The sequence below is a fragment of the Poecilia reticulata genome, chromosome 21 (assembly GCF_904066995.2).
Source record: "Poecilia reticulata chromosome 21, P_reticulata-male-v2, whole genome shotgun sequence".
Classification (NCBI taxonomy): domain Eukaryota; kingdom Metazoa; phylum Chordata; class Actinopteri; order Cyprinodontiformes; family Poeciliidae; genus Poecilia; species Poecilia reticulata.
Genome location: NC_088850.1, coordinates 5,167,320 through 5,182,351, shown reverse-complemented (window position 1 = coordinate 5,182,351; position 15,032 = coordinate 5,167,320). Strand labels below are relative to the sequence as shown.

General features: G+C 36.7%; 1 protein-coding gene across 1 annotated transcript; it reads right to left on the bottom strand.

Annotated features, from left to right (window-relative positions):
- Positions 1–7,365: 7,365 nt before the first annotated feature.
- LOC145549821 (uncharacterized) lies at positions 7,366–14,735 on the bottom strand. The gene is made up of 3 exons (XM_081602764.1): positions 14,472–14,735; positions 10,632–10,955; positions 7,366–7,543 (listed from the first exon to the last, which is right to left on the bottom strand). Exons 1-3 carry the CDS (start codon positions 14,586–14,588, stop codon positions 7,391–7,393), a joined length of 594 nt encoding a protein of 197 aa, XP_081458890.1. The 5' UTR covers positions 14,589–14,735; the 3' UTR covers positions 7,366–7,390.
- Positions 14,736–15,032: the final 297 nt, after the last annotated feature.

The following is a 15,032-nucleotide window of genomic DNA, read 5'->3' as shown; positions in this document are numbered from 1 at the left end:
GCCTTTTTTATAATTCAGAACAGGAAAATAAGGTTTTTTATCATGAGTTCCACTTTTGTGTCAGTTTTGTGAGTTTAACAGTGATAGAAATGTCATTTTAAAAAAACACATTAAAACAAGGAAAACCCTCTTTTATGGACACAATACTTGATGGGATAAAGTAAAAAAAAAATAGCGAAAATGTATATTTTAAGGTGAATAAATGGCCATTCATTCAAATAATTTATATTGACTTGGTCACAAAAGTAATTTAAAAAATACTATCTAAAAGACCAAGCTATAGTTTGCTTTTTGTATCCTTAATGTGCAAATATTGACATTTTTTTCAACTTGCACCTCATGTTAGTGTCACGTTTTGACAAAAGCTTGGGAACCTCAATGAAAAATGTTCAGACTCGTCAGGCAGCGAAACAGTAATTGAAGGAGCCAGTGAGGAAAAAGGTAGAATGAAGGACAGACTGAATAACTGAAGAATACTGGAAGGGCTAATCAAAGGTAAGTAGAGGCAGCTGGCAGAGAGGAATCAGGAGAGGAAATAAAGGTGAGAGAGAGAATACAGAGTTAAAGGGAGAAAATCTAGAGTAAGCAAAAGGACACCAATCTAAAGAACTCAATCTAAATGAAAAAGCAGAAAAGAACTAGCATAGAGGCTAGGCTAAAACCAGATCTAAGAAGATAAATGATCAAAACCAGGAACTCAAATGAAACCAAAAGTCTAAAAACCTTTGAAACATGACAGCCACTTGCCAGTTGACCTTTGTTGGTCTGAAATACATTTTTAAAACTGTTAAAATAAAGAAATCAAGAATAAGACAATCAAGCTTGAGATTGGAATAAAGTTGAATGTGGATTACCTGTGAGGAAACATGGAGACCTAGAAAACTGGCACATCGCCCAGAGATTTAAAAGCATTCTTGGGTTGCCGATACAAGCAAGTCAGTACAGAGATGAATGATGATTTTAATTACAAAAACTGATCAAGTTTGCAGTTTTCACCAAATGTGTTAGGTTTTTTTCTCATAGCAGATGTGCCCCCTGAATGCTTGGGTTAGAAACCCTGCGCTTCTTTTCTGGTTTTAATTTCCACTGAAAAACAGTCTCAAAAACATGTATCCTATAAATAAGTATTAGGACACTAATCAGTTAAACTAACAAGTCTCTAATGCAGCTATTTTAAGTAGAAACATGGAGTACAAAATATTTACCTTCTCTTTATTTGGACACGTTTAGGCTTTTGCAGATGACAGACAAATTAGAAACAACTCAAATTTGATCTCTCCCTTATTAGAGCAATCCAAATAGATGGATTCAAATGGATTAGTGACCTTTAAAACAGTTTGGACATATTAGAAATAAGCAAAGTTAAAGTAGGACAGCCTCTCAGTCTCTCGTCTGGCATCGTGCAGTCGAATCATGTCCAAACCAATAACCTCGACATGAAGCAGACATTTTCTCTTCACAGGGAAAAAGCCTGCAAGGGGATCTGGCTGCAGCTGAAAATGCGACTCTTATCTCTGCGTCCTGCAGCTTCTGTGGTTCATGCAGCAAATTAAAGCTTGCCTGTTAAATTGACCTAATTAGACGTGGAAATCTGACAGGAAGTGACGTGGATCAGAATAACCAGCTGGTTTGTTCTGACAGCAGGGCTGTAGCTAACAACTATTTTAGTAATCAATTAATCTATTGATTATTTTTTACAATTAATTGCTTAATCTGGTAAAGAAATATGCAGGTTTTAAATTTAAGCCTTCTCCATACATTAGAAATACATTTAAAAATGCAAAACACTATTCAATGTCTTCTTTAAATAATACAATAAAATAAAATACCATAACATTCTGCACAGTGGCGCAATTGGTAGAGCTGTTGCCTTGCAGCAAGAAGGTTCTGGGTTTGATTCCCCGCCCCGGTCTTTCTGCATGGAGTTTGCATGTTCTCCCTGTGCATACGTGGGTTTTCTCCAGGTACTCCGGTTTCCTCCCACAGTCCAAAAACAAGACTGTCAGGTTAATTGGCCTCTCCAAATTGCCCCTAGGTGTGAGTGTGTGTGTGCATGGTTGTTTGTCCTGTGCGTCTCTGTGTTGCCCTGCGACAGACTGGCGACCTGTCCAGGGTGACCCCGCCTATCGCCCGAAACGTTAGCTGGCGGTGGGCACCAGCACCCCTCCCAACCCCATTAAGGGACAAGGGTGCAAGAAAATGGATGGATGGATGGACCATAACATTCTAATCTGCACCTGAAGCTGTACCAATTAGGAGTTTCAGCTAAAACATATTAACAGACAAAGGCGTTTTTATCTTAAATGTATATACTGTACAGTTTTGGCTTAATTGCTACTTTATTAAATGTTATTTTTGCTACCAAATCGCCTGTTTTTGTGTCTTTATACTCAAGTTGACAATTAATCAGTGACTAAATTAGTTGAGTATTATTTCAGTAATCAATTAATCGCGATTAATCATTTCAGCCCTACTTCAATCCATCATCTTTCTTTGTGTAGTGACTCAAATATACTCACAAAAATGTGTCTAATGTATTATATACATATGTTTTTTTTTACAGGAATAGACTTCAAGATGAAAACTTATGAATTTCAAGGAAAGAAGATCAAACTGTAATTTATTTTGTACAGTTATGGCTTAATTACTGCACTAAATATGTTGTTTTTTTCCCCTAAATATGTTGTTTTTTTCCCCTAAAAGGCCTTTCTTAAGTTTTTCTACTTCAGTAAACGATTATTTTATTACTAAATTAGTTGGAAAAAAATAATAATCATGAATTGATTAATCATGATTAATATGATTAATCGTTTCTTCCTATCTGAGGTGGACGGGTTCAATGGGTTTTTCAGTGAAAGGCGAACAAACCAAGCGGGGTCAGGCGGACTAATCGTTACTGTTTTATTAATGCAGCAGATCTGGTTGCAGCTCAGCCTCCATCAGGAGTTTAGCAGCGTTTAGTCGTAGTGAAAGGAACACTTTTGTTTCTAATTTCTGACGTATCATCCAAGCCTAAGATTTTTTTTAAAATAGAGCAGAAATGTTGATGTTCTTGCACTCCTAGTTCCTGGCTATCTTGACTTGTGTCAAGGAAAATTGATTTAAAAAGGATAGAAAAGATGCAGTGCACGTTTTTGGGAGTTTTAAGTCTGCTAGCCTAATGTTCCTCCTGCTCTCTGGGCTTTCATCAATATGTCTGCATTGTTGACCCAGTTTCTTAGATTGAACACATTTTCAAAGCTCCAAATGTAGCTGAAGCTAAAATTATTTAAGTCCAGGGTGCTCAATGTAGGGTTCGGGGGTCATTTGAGGCCCCTGGACTGATTTTGTGTGGCCCCCTGACCACAATTCAAGATTAAACAAGGACAAAACTATGACTTATAAATTAAAATATACTTACAAAATGTCAGATGCAAAGGAAAGCAATTGTTTTTTCCAAACTTTCTGGTTTCCGTTTACTGTCATGGTAAATTGGACACAATTGATTTGCACTCTAAAGTATAAATCGTCTAATTGCACCCATTGGTGGACCCAGATCTGCATTTACTTGCAGAATTAAATCTCGACTAAATACATTGTTTTTTCAAATGAAGACTGACCTATATCCTGGTTTTACTGCTGAGAGCAGAGTAAATATTTTTCCAGTTTTCTTCAATTGAGCCCAAAATAATAATCAAGATGAATTCCTTTAAACTTTGTTTAATTAAAACAATTTGTGGCACCTCTCCATTCATATTGTAATTGTGATTTTTTCCCCTCAGAATTACAAGAATTGTGTCTCATAATATTGAGACAAAATGTCATAATTATGAGATACTTATCTCGTTATGACATCTTATCTCATAATTATGAGTTTTTTTCTCATAATTACGAGAATTTTGACATTCTACCCCATAATTACAAAAAATCTTTTACTGTAATTATGACATATTTTATTGCAATTACGAGATTTTTCTTGTAATGACCAGATATGTTTATCTTAATTTAAAAATCCAGCTCTCGTAATCATGAGAAAAGGTGCCTATGTTTTTTATTTTTTTGAATGCAATGCACTTCAGTAGATTTTACCGAAGTGTATTGTATCAGTTCAAGGGCCAAAAATTATCTTTTGAGCTCACAATTTTGGCCAAGTTGACAATTTGGATTTTAACTGAAATGTTGTCCTTCATTGAAATGGGAACATTTATTTTAGATGTTGGTATTGTATATTATTTATTATTTAAGATTGAAAAAGCAGAGAAAATCTTCATTTAGTGATTTCTGTTGGCATTTTAACCTGCTCTGTAATGCAGCAACATTACTCATTTGTATTCCCTCCACATATACATAAATTATGAGATGAATTTTAGACCAGCCTGCAGCGTAAGGAGGACGGGGCTTGTTTTGCATAGTCAGAAATAAAAAAACAACATATTTTCAACACATAAACACCACCTCAATCTGCTCCCCTTCATGGTGATTGTAGGGAAATGTTCCTCAAACATGTTTTTAGGTTGTGGGGGAGCAGAGGAGGACGGTGATGGAAGACGGAGAGGGGGATGGACAGATGTGGGGATTCGAAGACAATCAGGAAGTGAGGGAATAACGGCGGAGGAGGTGGATACTGAGCCTGTTTCCATGGTAACCGGCCGGTGCAGGGTGCTGGAACGTGGATGGGAATGATGTGGGGGTTTTGTGTGTTGATGTGGTTCACTGATCCTCACGTTTTCCCGGCAGATCATTTTATTTCAGCTTACTGTGGGTTTGTTTGCTCTTTTTCACGGACGTTAGGAAGCAAAACAATTTAAATCCATCTTCTAGGATCCAGTTATGAACACTTAGACTGAAGTTTATGCATTAACTAACGGATAAAAGCAGCAAAAAATGCAACAAAAACATTAGACTGAAGCATTGCTCCTGCAGGGAATTAATGAAACCTAAAAGATTTATGTTTTCCAGACTTATTTTTGCTTTCAGCACAAAAATATATTAAGTTAAAATATTTTCCTATGGTGGAAGTTTGTTTCATTACTTGTTTCTTTTTTTGTTGTGGATTAATTTCAGCTTTATTTTAATCTCTAAATTACTTTACTTATGTCTGCACGTGCTGGCATGCATTTTAAAGATTCAGAGGAAGGAATATATAGATTTCAGGTTTTTAAATAATTTAATTAATAAATATATTATAATTTTACAGAACTTACACATGGAAAGCATGTAACCTACATAATTCAATCTAACAATGAAAAAACTGAAGACTAATTCTAGTTGGATAAATTATTTTAAAATGTTTTCATCTGTTTAATATGGATTCACAAATTCTAAATAAAATAATGTATTCTTTACTTTAGGCTGTTTATTCAAAATGATAATATACACAATTGTCATAAATACAATTTATCTTCTTGGAAATCTGATAACTCTCATATTTCCCTTCTTAATGAAACATGTCTTTCTTTCTTTAAAGGTGTATTAAACATTTTCTTATATGAAAAGTTTATTTTCGTCAATGCTCACTGAAACAGATTCTACCAAAGGTAAGAAATTAACTGGGCCTCTAGCTCCCCCTACTGGCCATATGGTGTAAATACATTTAAACGTTTCCTGGTTCACACATACTAAAATAATTTTGTAACATTTTGAATTCCAGGACTCCAGCGATAATTAAAACAGTTGAAAAGTATTTACCTGCTAACACATTTCTTCTGTTTTTGCTTATTTTGTGACGCTTACATGATTCAGATTAGAACAGAATAAGTATGGGGGGAAACCAGACATACAGAAGTTAAGTATTTTATGTAAAACACATTTCTGCACACTAAAAGAGGGCGAGAGTAGTCTTTCAACATGTTTTACTTTAGAGGAGCATCCGGGGAGTAATGTAGAAATCCAACAATCTGCAGTGCAGATTTTACAATTCTCTAAAGTTTTCCAGCAGTGCAGCTGGAAAACTACAAATAGGGTCACAGAGCAGTGATTAGGAACAGCAGTTTCATAAACATCAATAAATTGGGCCTAAAAGTGCAGAACCAACAATGTCTCTTAAACATGGAAATACAAAAGCAGATTTTAGCAGTTTTCGAGGTTTTTTGTTGTTTTGCATGGAATAAATCTTGCATTAAATTTTCCACAACAATATGATGGAAATAACAGTAATATTTGTTAATTTCGTTCAAAATAATTTTCTGCAAACATCAAAATACCATAAAACAAGATGAATCAATCCTCTTTCTGTAAATGTTTATGTTTTTTCTTTGTTTTAAAACCTAGTAACAAAAGTTAAATGGCCATTCTTTTAAAAGTGACTATTGAAGATATTCATTAAGAATGCTTACGCGCTCTTTTCACTAAATATTATGTAGCATTTGTGGCTGAAAACAGCTTTTTGGGTTGTAAAGTTTGTAGACGGATCCTAGAAAATTAAACATAATCCATAACTTCAGGTTGGGGATGCGAACAATTAATTAATTAACTAATTATGATCAATTGTTGATTAATAGTGTATTAGATTCAAATTTGTTCCAATAAATTAACTAAAAACGTCCACTTAGTAGACGGAGGAGAATGTTGCAGACTGTGCAGCTAAAACGTTGGACCTGGAGGAGGTGACCAATCCTGAGCATTACATCTGCTACATGTTGAAGACTGAAGGCTCACAGTCTTCACCAGAAGCCAGAACTATTGGCAGCAGAGGCGCCGCCAGGAGTCTTGGGCCCCATGACAAAAAATTAAATTTGTGAACCCTCTTTGCAGCTGGTGTTATAATGTCTCGAGTCTATCTGACCCATCAAAAGTGTCACAATTTTAAAGGCTTGCAACTGCCTTGCTTTCGTTGGTCCAATTCTGATACAAGCACAATATTCACTAGTGAATTTTACATGCAACAGTCCACATACTGCATGCACATAGGTTGCTTAAATTCTTTTATTAGTTTTAGCTTATTGAAATGTCTCGCACATAGGTTGCTTAAATTCTTTTATTAGTTTTAGCTTATTGAAATGTCTCTCCCCACCAGTCTGGATGAAATGTGTGCTCTTTGGTGGTAACATTTAATTTTTACCGCTAAAACAATTTTAAAAACATTATATAATTAATTTTGTAATTAACAGGGCCCCCAATCTTTTTTCTATTTCTACAAGAAAAAAAAAGTATTTTTTTGTGGGAGGGGCCAGTCGGTTCAGGGGCGCTTGGAATTGTCCTAACATTTCCGTTATACAGAAGTACACCTGCGCCCGTGGGCACAGGTGGGATTAAAGACACAAGGGATAATCAAGGAACAAGACACAGCTGGGAGCAATCAGGGGCAGACGAGACAACACAGGAACTAAGCTGACACAACAAAACCAAACCCTCACAAAATAGGAATAATTTGAAGAAGAAGGTGGCTGGTAGTACTGCACGGGTTTGTTTATTATTGAGTGATTGCATTAATTTCAACCTTCTCCTGCTTGTGGCGGAAAACAATCAGGTTCCTTATAACAAGCTGGATCCACATGGGGAGCTCATCCAGAATGCGATAGGTGAAAATTAAAAAGTCAAAGGGGGACATTTGAGCACGTTCTTCCTAGACAGAGGAGAAAAACAGAGCATCACATGTCAGTAGGGAGAGACGGTGCACGGGAATCATTCTGTGTTTGGGAGATTTAAAAAAATACTAAATATCATCCTGTTGTGAATTCGGATAACATAAGCTGTGGGTTATATCAACACACTGTAGATTCAGCTGTGAAGATGTCACGTTTTTTTTTTTTATCAAATCACATCAGAATATAATGCTTACAGTGAATTTAATATGATTATTATTAATCAGTGAAGAGACAAATTGGAAAAGATTTTTATTCATAAATTAAGTAAAATCCTATGATTTAACAGCTTGTAAAACCTTTGTCAGCAGCAGTAACTTGAAGACTTTCTGTATAACTTTCAGTCTGAGATCATGGTAGATTCATTAAGGTTAGCGATCATAACTCTTAACAGAGGTCTTGTTTGTCAGCCATTCTGTTGTAAATTTCATGGGGCCTCATGTGCATAAGCACAAATAATGTGTGGCGCCATATTATACACACAAGTGTATAAATGTATAAAAATTAATTTCCGTGAATGTTTGCATAAAAATATACGCAAACTTGTTACCTGCCATGAAAACGTGCGGCAGTCACACAGACATTTCCTGTGGACAATGACAAGCTGGAAGGCGCCGAAACTCACCGAGACACACAGAAACATGGGGGCAGTTTGGAAACGCCCACTTGCGATTCCACTGGAATCCAAAAATTTTAGTTGGGGAACAGTTTTGGTTGAAGTTTGGTGAGTTATGAGTATGTTAAAGGCTCCAAATGCTGGGTCTTTTGACAGAATAATAGGCTTCGCTGCTCAGGCCTAACTAGGATGGATCCTGGTGGAGTCTGTCTGTGACCTGATTTCAGTCACACTTGGTTTCACTGGTGAAGGAAAGCAGCAAGCTTGGGGTACGCTGGTTAATTTCAATTTTAGATATGCTTAAGATCCCTGATGAAGAAATGGACCCAGTCATCTGCTCCATAAATCTATACCATTTGTTTCAAAACAAAAAATATAAAGGGACAGTGTCAAAATAACTCAAAGATCTCTGCACATAAAAGCTCGTTTTTAGGGGTTTGGATTTTATACTGATAGAGATTCAGTTTGCGACAGACTGGCGACCTCTCCAGGGTGACCCGCCTCTAGCTGGAGATAGGCACCAGCACTGCCAACCCACTAAGGGACAAGGGTGTTATAAAATGGATGAATGGATGAGATTCAGGGCCTTTTGTTCACATTTTTATCTGCTTAAAACCATAAACATCTATGTATTTTGGGGGGATTTTATACCAACAAACAAACACATGACTGTGAAGTGAATCTGAAATGAGCAGAGATGGGTGGATTTACCTCTGAGCTCATGTAATGTGGGTGACAAGTGACAATCTAAAACTGAGTTTGATTGAATTTAGAGGAACATCTGCCCAGGTGAAAAAAAGTATACTTTAGTATACTAAATTTTAACATACTTTTATCGATGTACTTTAACTGTACTATTACAGTTAAAGCACAAAACTAATTTTGTGCTTAGTATACTTTGGTAGTATTTAAATAGTATTAAATTACAACTAATAGTATATTTTAGTATACTATGCATACTTTTTTGGAACAACTTCAAGTGTACTTAGTGTACTTAAAGTATACTTTTTAAATATCATATTTCAGAGCTTTATTATATTTTGATATAATTATATTTTGAGTGTAATAATTCTGTCTCAGAATTATATTAAAAATATATATTTAATATACTTCAAATATATTTTAAATATACTATTAATATATTAGTAATGTATTTAATTTACACTTACTTTTTATTTTTGATTTCCAGCTATTGATAATAAACTACAATTTTAATTACTCGTGAAAGTCTATTCCTACGTACCTATTTTGTAAATGACATGCATAACTACACTACAGTACTTACATTGTTTTAGGCTAAAATTACATGGAAAGATTAATTACACAAGATGCCCAAGGTAATTGAAATATTTTGTTTTATTACCGACATTTTAAAACTGTCTAATTTTAATCAAAACATTCTAAACTTAACACAAATTATAAGTTTTCAGGTAAAAAGTGAACACATGAACATGAAAATTTAAGTGTGACAATAAAACATGAAAGTGAGGATCAACGACAGAACATTCCCGTTCACTGCTCCTTACAGAAACCTACAAAAAAGAACAATAGAGCAATTAAACAGAGAAAGTATTTGTATTTAAAGAGAACAGAAAAATGGCAAATAAAAAAAATAATACTTACAATTTTAAGACGTTGTGTATGCAGCCATCAGATGAGAGGCGGGGTTCACCCTGGACAGGTCACCAGTCCATCACAGGGCCCTGAAAGTCAACAACAAATAAAATGTATGAAAGATAAATGTTAGATTAACAAGGGGAAAAATTCTTTCCAGTTATCTTTAAATCAAATCATGTTTGTTAAGCACTTAGTGTTGGTAACACAGCAGTTTTTGTTGTTGAAAATGTAGCTAGCTCCTCATTGAAAAAACAAACTTACATCATGAAGACGATGTGAAGGTTCATCTTCAGAGCTTCATGTTGTTGATCTGGTGGAGTCAGAGCCTCTTCTGAGACAGGAACATTTTTTAAATAAATGAAAGTGTGCAATACCGCCACCATCTGGTCTGGAGTGTGAACTGGAGCTAATGATTATAAGGTTTTACATCACACGTCTGAAAATTGATTGGGTACTTTCTTAAAAATGACATCATGATTATCATTTTTTTATTGTATGCAATTTTAATAAATAGTAAAAGATTATTAAGGCACTTAAAAATTCATACATATTCATTCATATTTTATTCACTTAAAGTATACTTTTATTTAATATCTTAAAAGTGTATTTTGGTACAATTATGTTTAAGTGTGTTTAAAGTTCTAATTTCTAAATTGGTACAAGTGTATTTTTTGTATACTTCAGATTTACTTATAGGTAGTACACTTAATACTTAGTATACTTAAAGTGTACTTTCACAAATTTAAGTATGTTTGAAGTATACTAAAGTATACTTTTTTTCACCTGGGTGGCAAGTGGATTGAATCCCAATTAGGATTGTACTGTTTATACTTTACCGCAGTACATTGCTCATGTGTATGTGGAGCCGTCTCCAGATGTGGCTCATCGCCCATCAAGTCTTTGGTGTCATTGATCAATTGCTGCAACTGTACTCGGACAAAGGATCTGCTCAGTCCAATTAAATCTGTCTTCTTGCCACGGTCATGCTCATCCTTCTCGATGTAACAGATGAGCAGCCCGAGACAGTGTCGCATAGCCGTGTGCAGCTTTTTCAGATGTTCCTCAACATTATCTTCAGTGGCAACGGTTCGCACAGACAAATCCATAGGCACCAGGGAAGGGTGATCCACACTATCATGCACATCTGCGTGCAATCTAATCTACGAAAAAACAAAAACAAAGCAGACATTAGCCGTGTCCAAATTCAGGGTCTGCATCCTACGAAGAACCCAATCTACTACATAGGTACATAGGTATGGGTCTTTCAAAGGCCATGAATAAACTACGACTGGATGAGAAAAGCTGTGAATAGCATAACTCATGTTGTCTAGCAACCGTAACAGTGTGAAGCAGAGAGCAGCAAAGGAAAAAAACTGAGCTGAAGTTTGTTTTTTAGCCATGTACTACTCCTGACTTGTGTATCATTCTTCACCTTTGTAGTAAAGGCTGTTTCCCAAAAAGAAATCTGTTAGTTTGATTCTAAGATGTTCAAACATGTACAGCACATTTCTATAATTGATAAATATAAGCAAATTGTTCATTTACGAACTGAATACTCTCCAGCTCTCAGAAAAGACATTACAAGAAAAAAAAACTGCTATGTTTTAAGGCTTAACTTTAATCAGTCAAACCGTTATGAGCCGTTATGACAAACCATTATGAGCAAACCAAGCATTAATTATACTGCTAGATCGACTAAATAATATTGATGTTTAGCTTCCACTCATTGGGGAAAGCTAGTTTCCGGGAAAGCGGGCGTTTTTAAAACAATGTGGCGCGAGTCAGGCGTTCTCTCCCGGTAACCGAACCGGGAGCGCCTGACCAGCTTACAGCTGGCGAAGGGAGCTCTGGCTGGTAATGCAGCGGGAGCAGACTGCTCCGAAAATATCGGAGCAATATTGCAATTATGTGATGTATTGATGAACAGAGCAAATATTTGAGACTTATGGTGCATTTACACCAAACGCGATTTGAGCGTCAGGCTCAAAATATATGCAGACGCACTTTGAGGACAGGGGCGGATGTAGAAAAATATTTATGGGGTGGCAAGGCTCTCATTTGGGGTGGCAAGTGCCACCCCAGTAGATCCGCCCCTGTTTGAGGGTGCGTCGTGGCGCGATTGAAGCATTTCGAGCGTTATGAGTGTTTGACGAGCCTCCAAAGCGTCCAACGTTGGAGTTGAAATATTTGGGGCCTCATGTACAAAGCGTCCGTACGCACAAAAAATGTGCGGAGCCATATTATACGCACAAGTTGGCATGTAAAAAAATGGACGCAGCGTTAGTTTGCATAAATATATGCAAACTTTTTACCTGCCGTGAATATTTGCGGCAGTCACGCAAACATTTTCTGTGGACCATGACAAACTAGAAGGCGATAAAACTCACCTAGACACACTGAAGTGTGACTATTCAGTGCTATTTATACCGAGAAGCATCAAACCTGATGTGTTTTTGTATGATTTTAATATTTTACTCTTTAAACGTAAGCAATAACACAATACCATAACACACACAAAATAAATAAAAGGATATGAAAACCTCACTCAAATGTAAATAGTAAATTTCCTCAGTTTTGTCACATAAAGATGTAACGCATTGGTATGTGCGCTGAAGCGCATGAAATGCATCTGTGGGGTAATTTCATTCTGACTGAAAAAGAAACAGGATTAGATCAACAGATTAAATCTGAACAGGTCGGGTTTGATTATTTGTAAGGTGATTAAGGCGTGTAAACAATCACACATATACAGTAGCTGCACAAAGATGTGCTGCGTAAATGTGGAACATTTTGGCTCTGATGGAAAACATCGCCAATAGAAGGATTCGGAGGGAGCATTTGACCGGAGATCATATTGATCTGCTGGGAAATGTTGATGCAGGTTTATTAGTGTTTAGATTGCCCAGAGTGATCACCGGGAGCTTCCACATTTCCCACTCACCACAAACGATTGCTGTCATGCTGTCTTTATTAAAATCCCGGGACAAATCTCAGGCATTTGAAATTGCATCTCTTTATTTTCTTTTTTTCTATTTGGAATAATTTCTTTATAATTTATTCTTTTTATTTTTTGTGAGGTGATCTTATGTGCCCTGAAAGCACTTTTTAAAATACATAATAATTACTATTACTATATATTTAGGGTGAAAGTTTCACGCCATGTTCATTTTTACACATGCTGACTTGTGCTTAAACTATGGCGCCGCACTTTTCTTGTGCATATGCACATTTTGTACATGAGACCCCAGGTCATCAAACTGGGCTCGAAGGAGACGAAAACAGCGCTGAGTGCGACCCTCGTCAGCGCCTATAGCCAGCTTGTGAAACTCACAAAACCTCTGAATTATCTGGTAAATTCAAACACGCGCCCAGTAGCCACTTTCTATTGATTTCAGTAAATAAAACATAAACGCTCTCAATATTTCATCCGCCATTGTTCAAAGTAACAGGGAGAGAAGGAAAACGGCAGCAGAGGCTTCAACGCGCATCGTGCCGTCATCAGCTGTCACAATTGTTTGTTCAATAGAAACTGAACATAAATGCTTACCAAAGACATCTAAGCCTCTGTCATGATTGCAGAATATTTCACTACATGATATTTTGGTGCCACTTTCTCAATTTCATCGGCCATAGTAAAAACAGACTGGAAACAGAAAACAACGGTTCCTCTTAGCGCTCACCTATAGCGATTTTGACGCGTCTAGAGTAAAAAAATGACTTCAAAAGTGTCCAACGATTCAAACTTGAATTATCTTACGCGTTTTTGATGCGCGAAACGTGTTCAGTGTGAACGCGCCATCACAGAGCTACATTCTCCCTCCTAAAAACATTGTAAAAATTAATTATGGGATATGGTGTGCCATGAAGGATACACCGGACCCATCATTCAAATTTGGGGGAAAGAAGGACGCATTTGTTGGAGCCTTCAAATTCGGACAGGCCTTGTCGCGGTGCTATGATGTAACCAGGCTGGTTAGGAAGGACGCAGGCAGCCCCTGAATTTGAACACGGCTATTGTCTTTATTTACATGATAAATTGAATTTAAAACAAAGAATTGTTTTGTTTTAAATAATATATTTTGTATATTTTTGCTTTAAAATATGTATAATTATATTTTAAATAATGTTTTATTTTAGCTTATATGTAAACACAATGTGGAAATACAGCTGACGGTATTACCTGATCGATTAAAATGTTTTCTGGTAATGAATGAACCCCCCATACAGGAAAATTGCTAAAAATCCATTTAGCAGGGAGAACATGGATACAATGAAGCATAATGCCTTTTAACATGATTACATTTCACACCCTCAAGTTCACCTTTCTTATGTTCAGTGTCTGCAGTAAAACCCAAAAACGGCAGTACGACAGGTAACTAACCGTTTTAGCACAGGGACAAACCGCACAGTTATGTGTACATATATGCATAACGGGACGTTATATGCGGTTTGTCCCTGGCCTGAAACAGTTAGCTAACTGTCGTATAACGGATAGTTGACCCATTAGCTAGATAGCTATAACACCAATGAAGGTTTGTTCCTAACCTGAAACAGTTGGCTAATTGTCTTATAACGGATAGTTAACCCATTAGCTAGATGTCTATAACACCAGCGAGAGAGAGAGAGAGAGGCAGAGAGAGAGAGAGAGAGAGAGAGAGAGAGAGGCGGAAACTCACGAATTCTTTTTTCAGTATGTAGCTTTGTCGTAGCACTACCTTGGCCACGTATAGCGCTTTCCCGATTTTTTCCGTAAGTGCGAAAACTTTGGGATTTTCTTCGATAGTCGCCGACATTATTTGCACTCAGTCCCGGTCGATAAAGACAGTGATGAAAACAGAGCAAAGGAGAAACGAACTCTATCACGAAAAACAACCACCTTTCCTCCCGTCCACCTAATGAAAAAAAACCAAAACAAAAAAACTCTCTCACACACACAGAATGGACCTTACCAAGCTCCGCCCAGAAACGCCCCTCGAAAGTCCCACGTGACTACATGTCTCACATTAACAGCTTAGCTCCTATGGCTCTGACTCTCTGCAGAGTATTTCTGAGTCGATTAGTGTAGCATTTCTGCCGGATTTTCACAAAATATCAGCCACGACAATGGACAGGGTAACCAACAAATTCATGTCATCTTTTTTGGACGACATCAAGGTGTTTGAGCCACGCGATGCCTCCAACATTGTGCGTGTCACATCGAAATGCTACGGGTCCATGAGGAAAACAGCAGATCCTCA

What these genes read in the sequence shown, in the direction of transcription:
- LOC145549821 (XM_081602764.1), bottom strand. Translation starts at nt 14,588, where the DNA reads ATGTCGGCGACTATCGAAGAAAATCCCAAAGTTTTCGCACTTACGGAA. An exon ending in ACATACTGAAAAAAGAATTC is followed by an intron (nt 10,956 to 14,471) that starts GTGAGTTTCCGC and finishes GTTTTTTCGTAG; the next exon opens with ATTAGATTGCACGCAGATGT. An exon ending in CACATGAGCAATGTACTGCG is followed by an intron (nt 7,544 to 10,631) that starts GTAAAGTATAAA and finishes TCCTCTGTCTAG; the next exon opens with GAAGAACGTGCTCAAATGTC.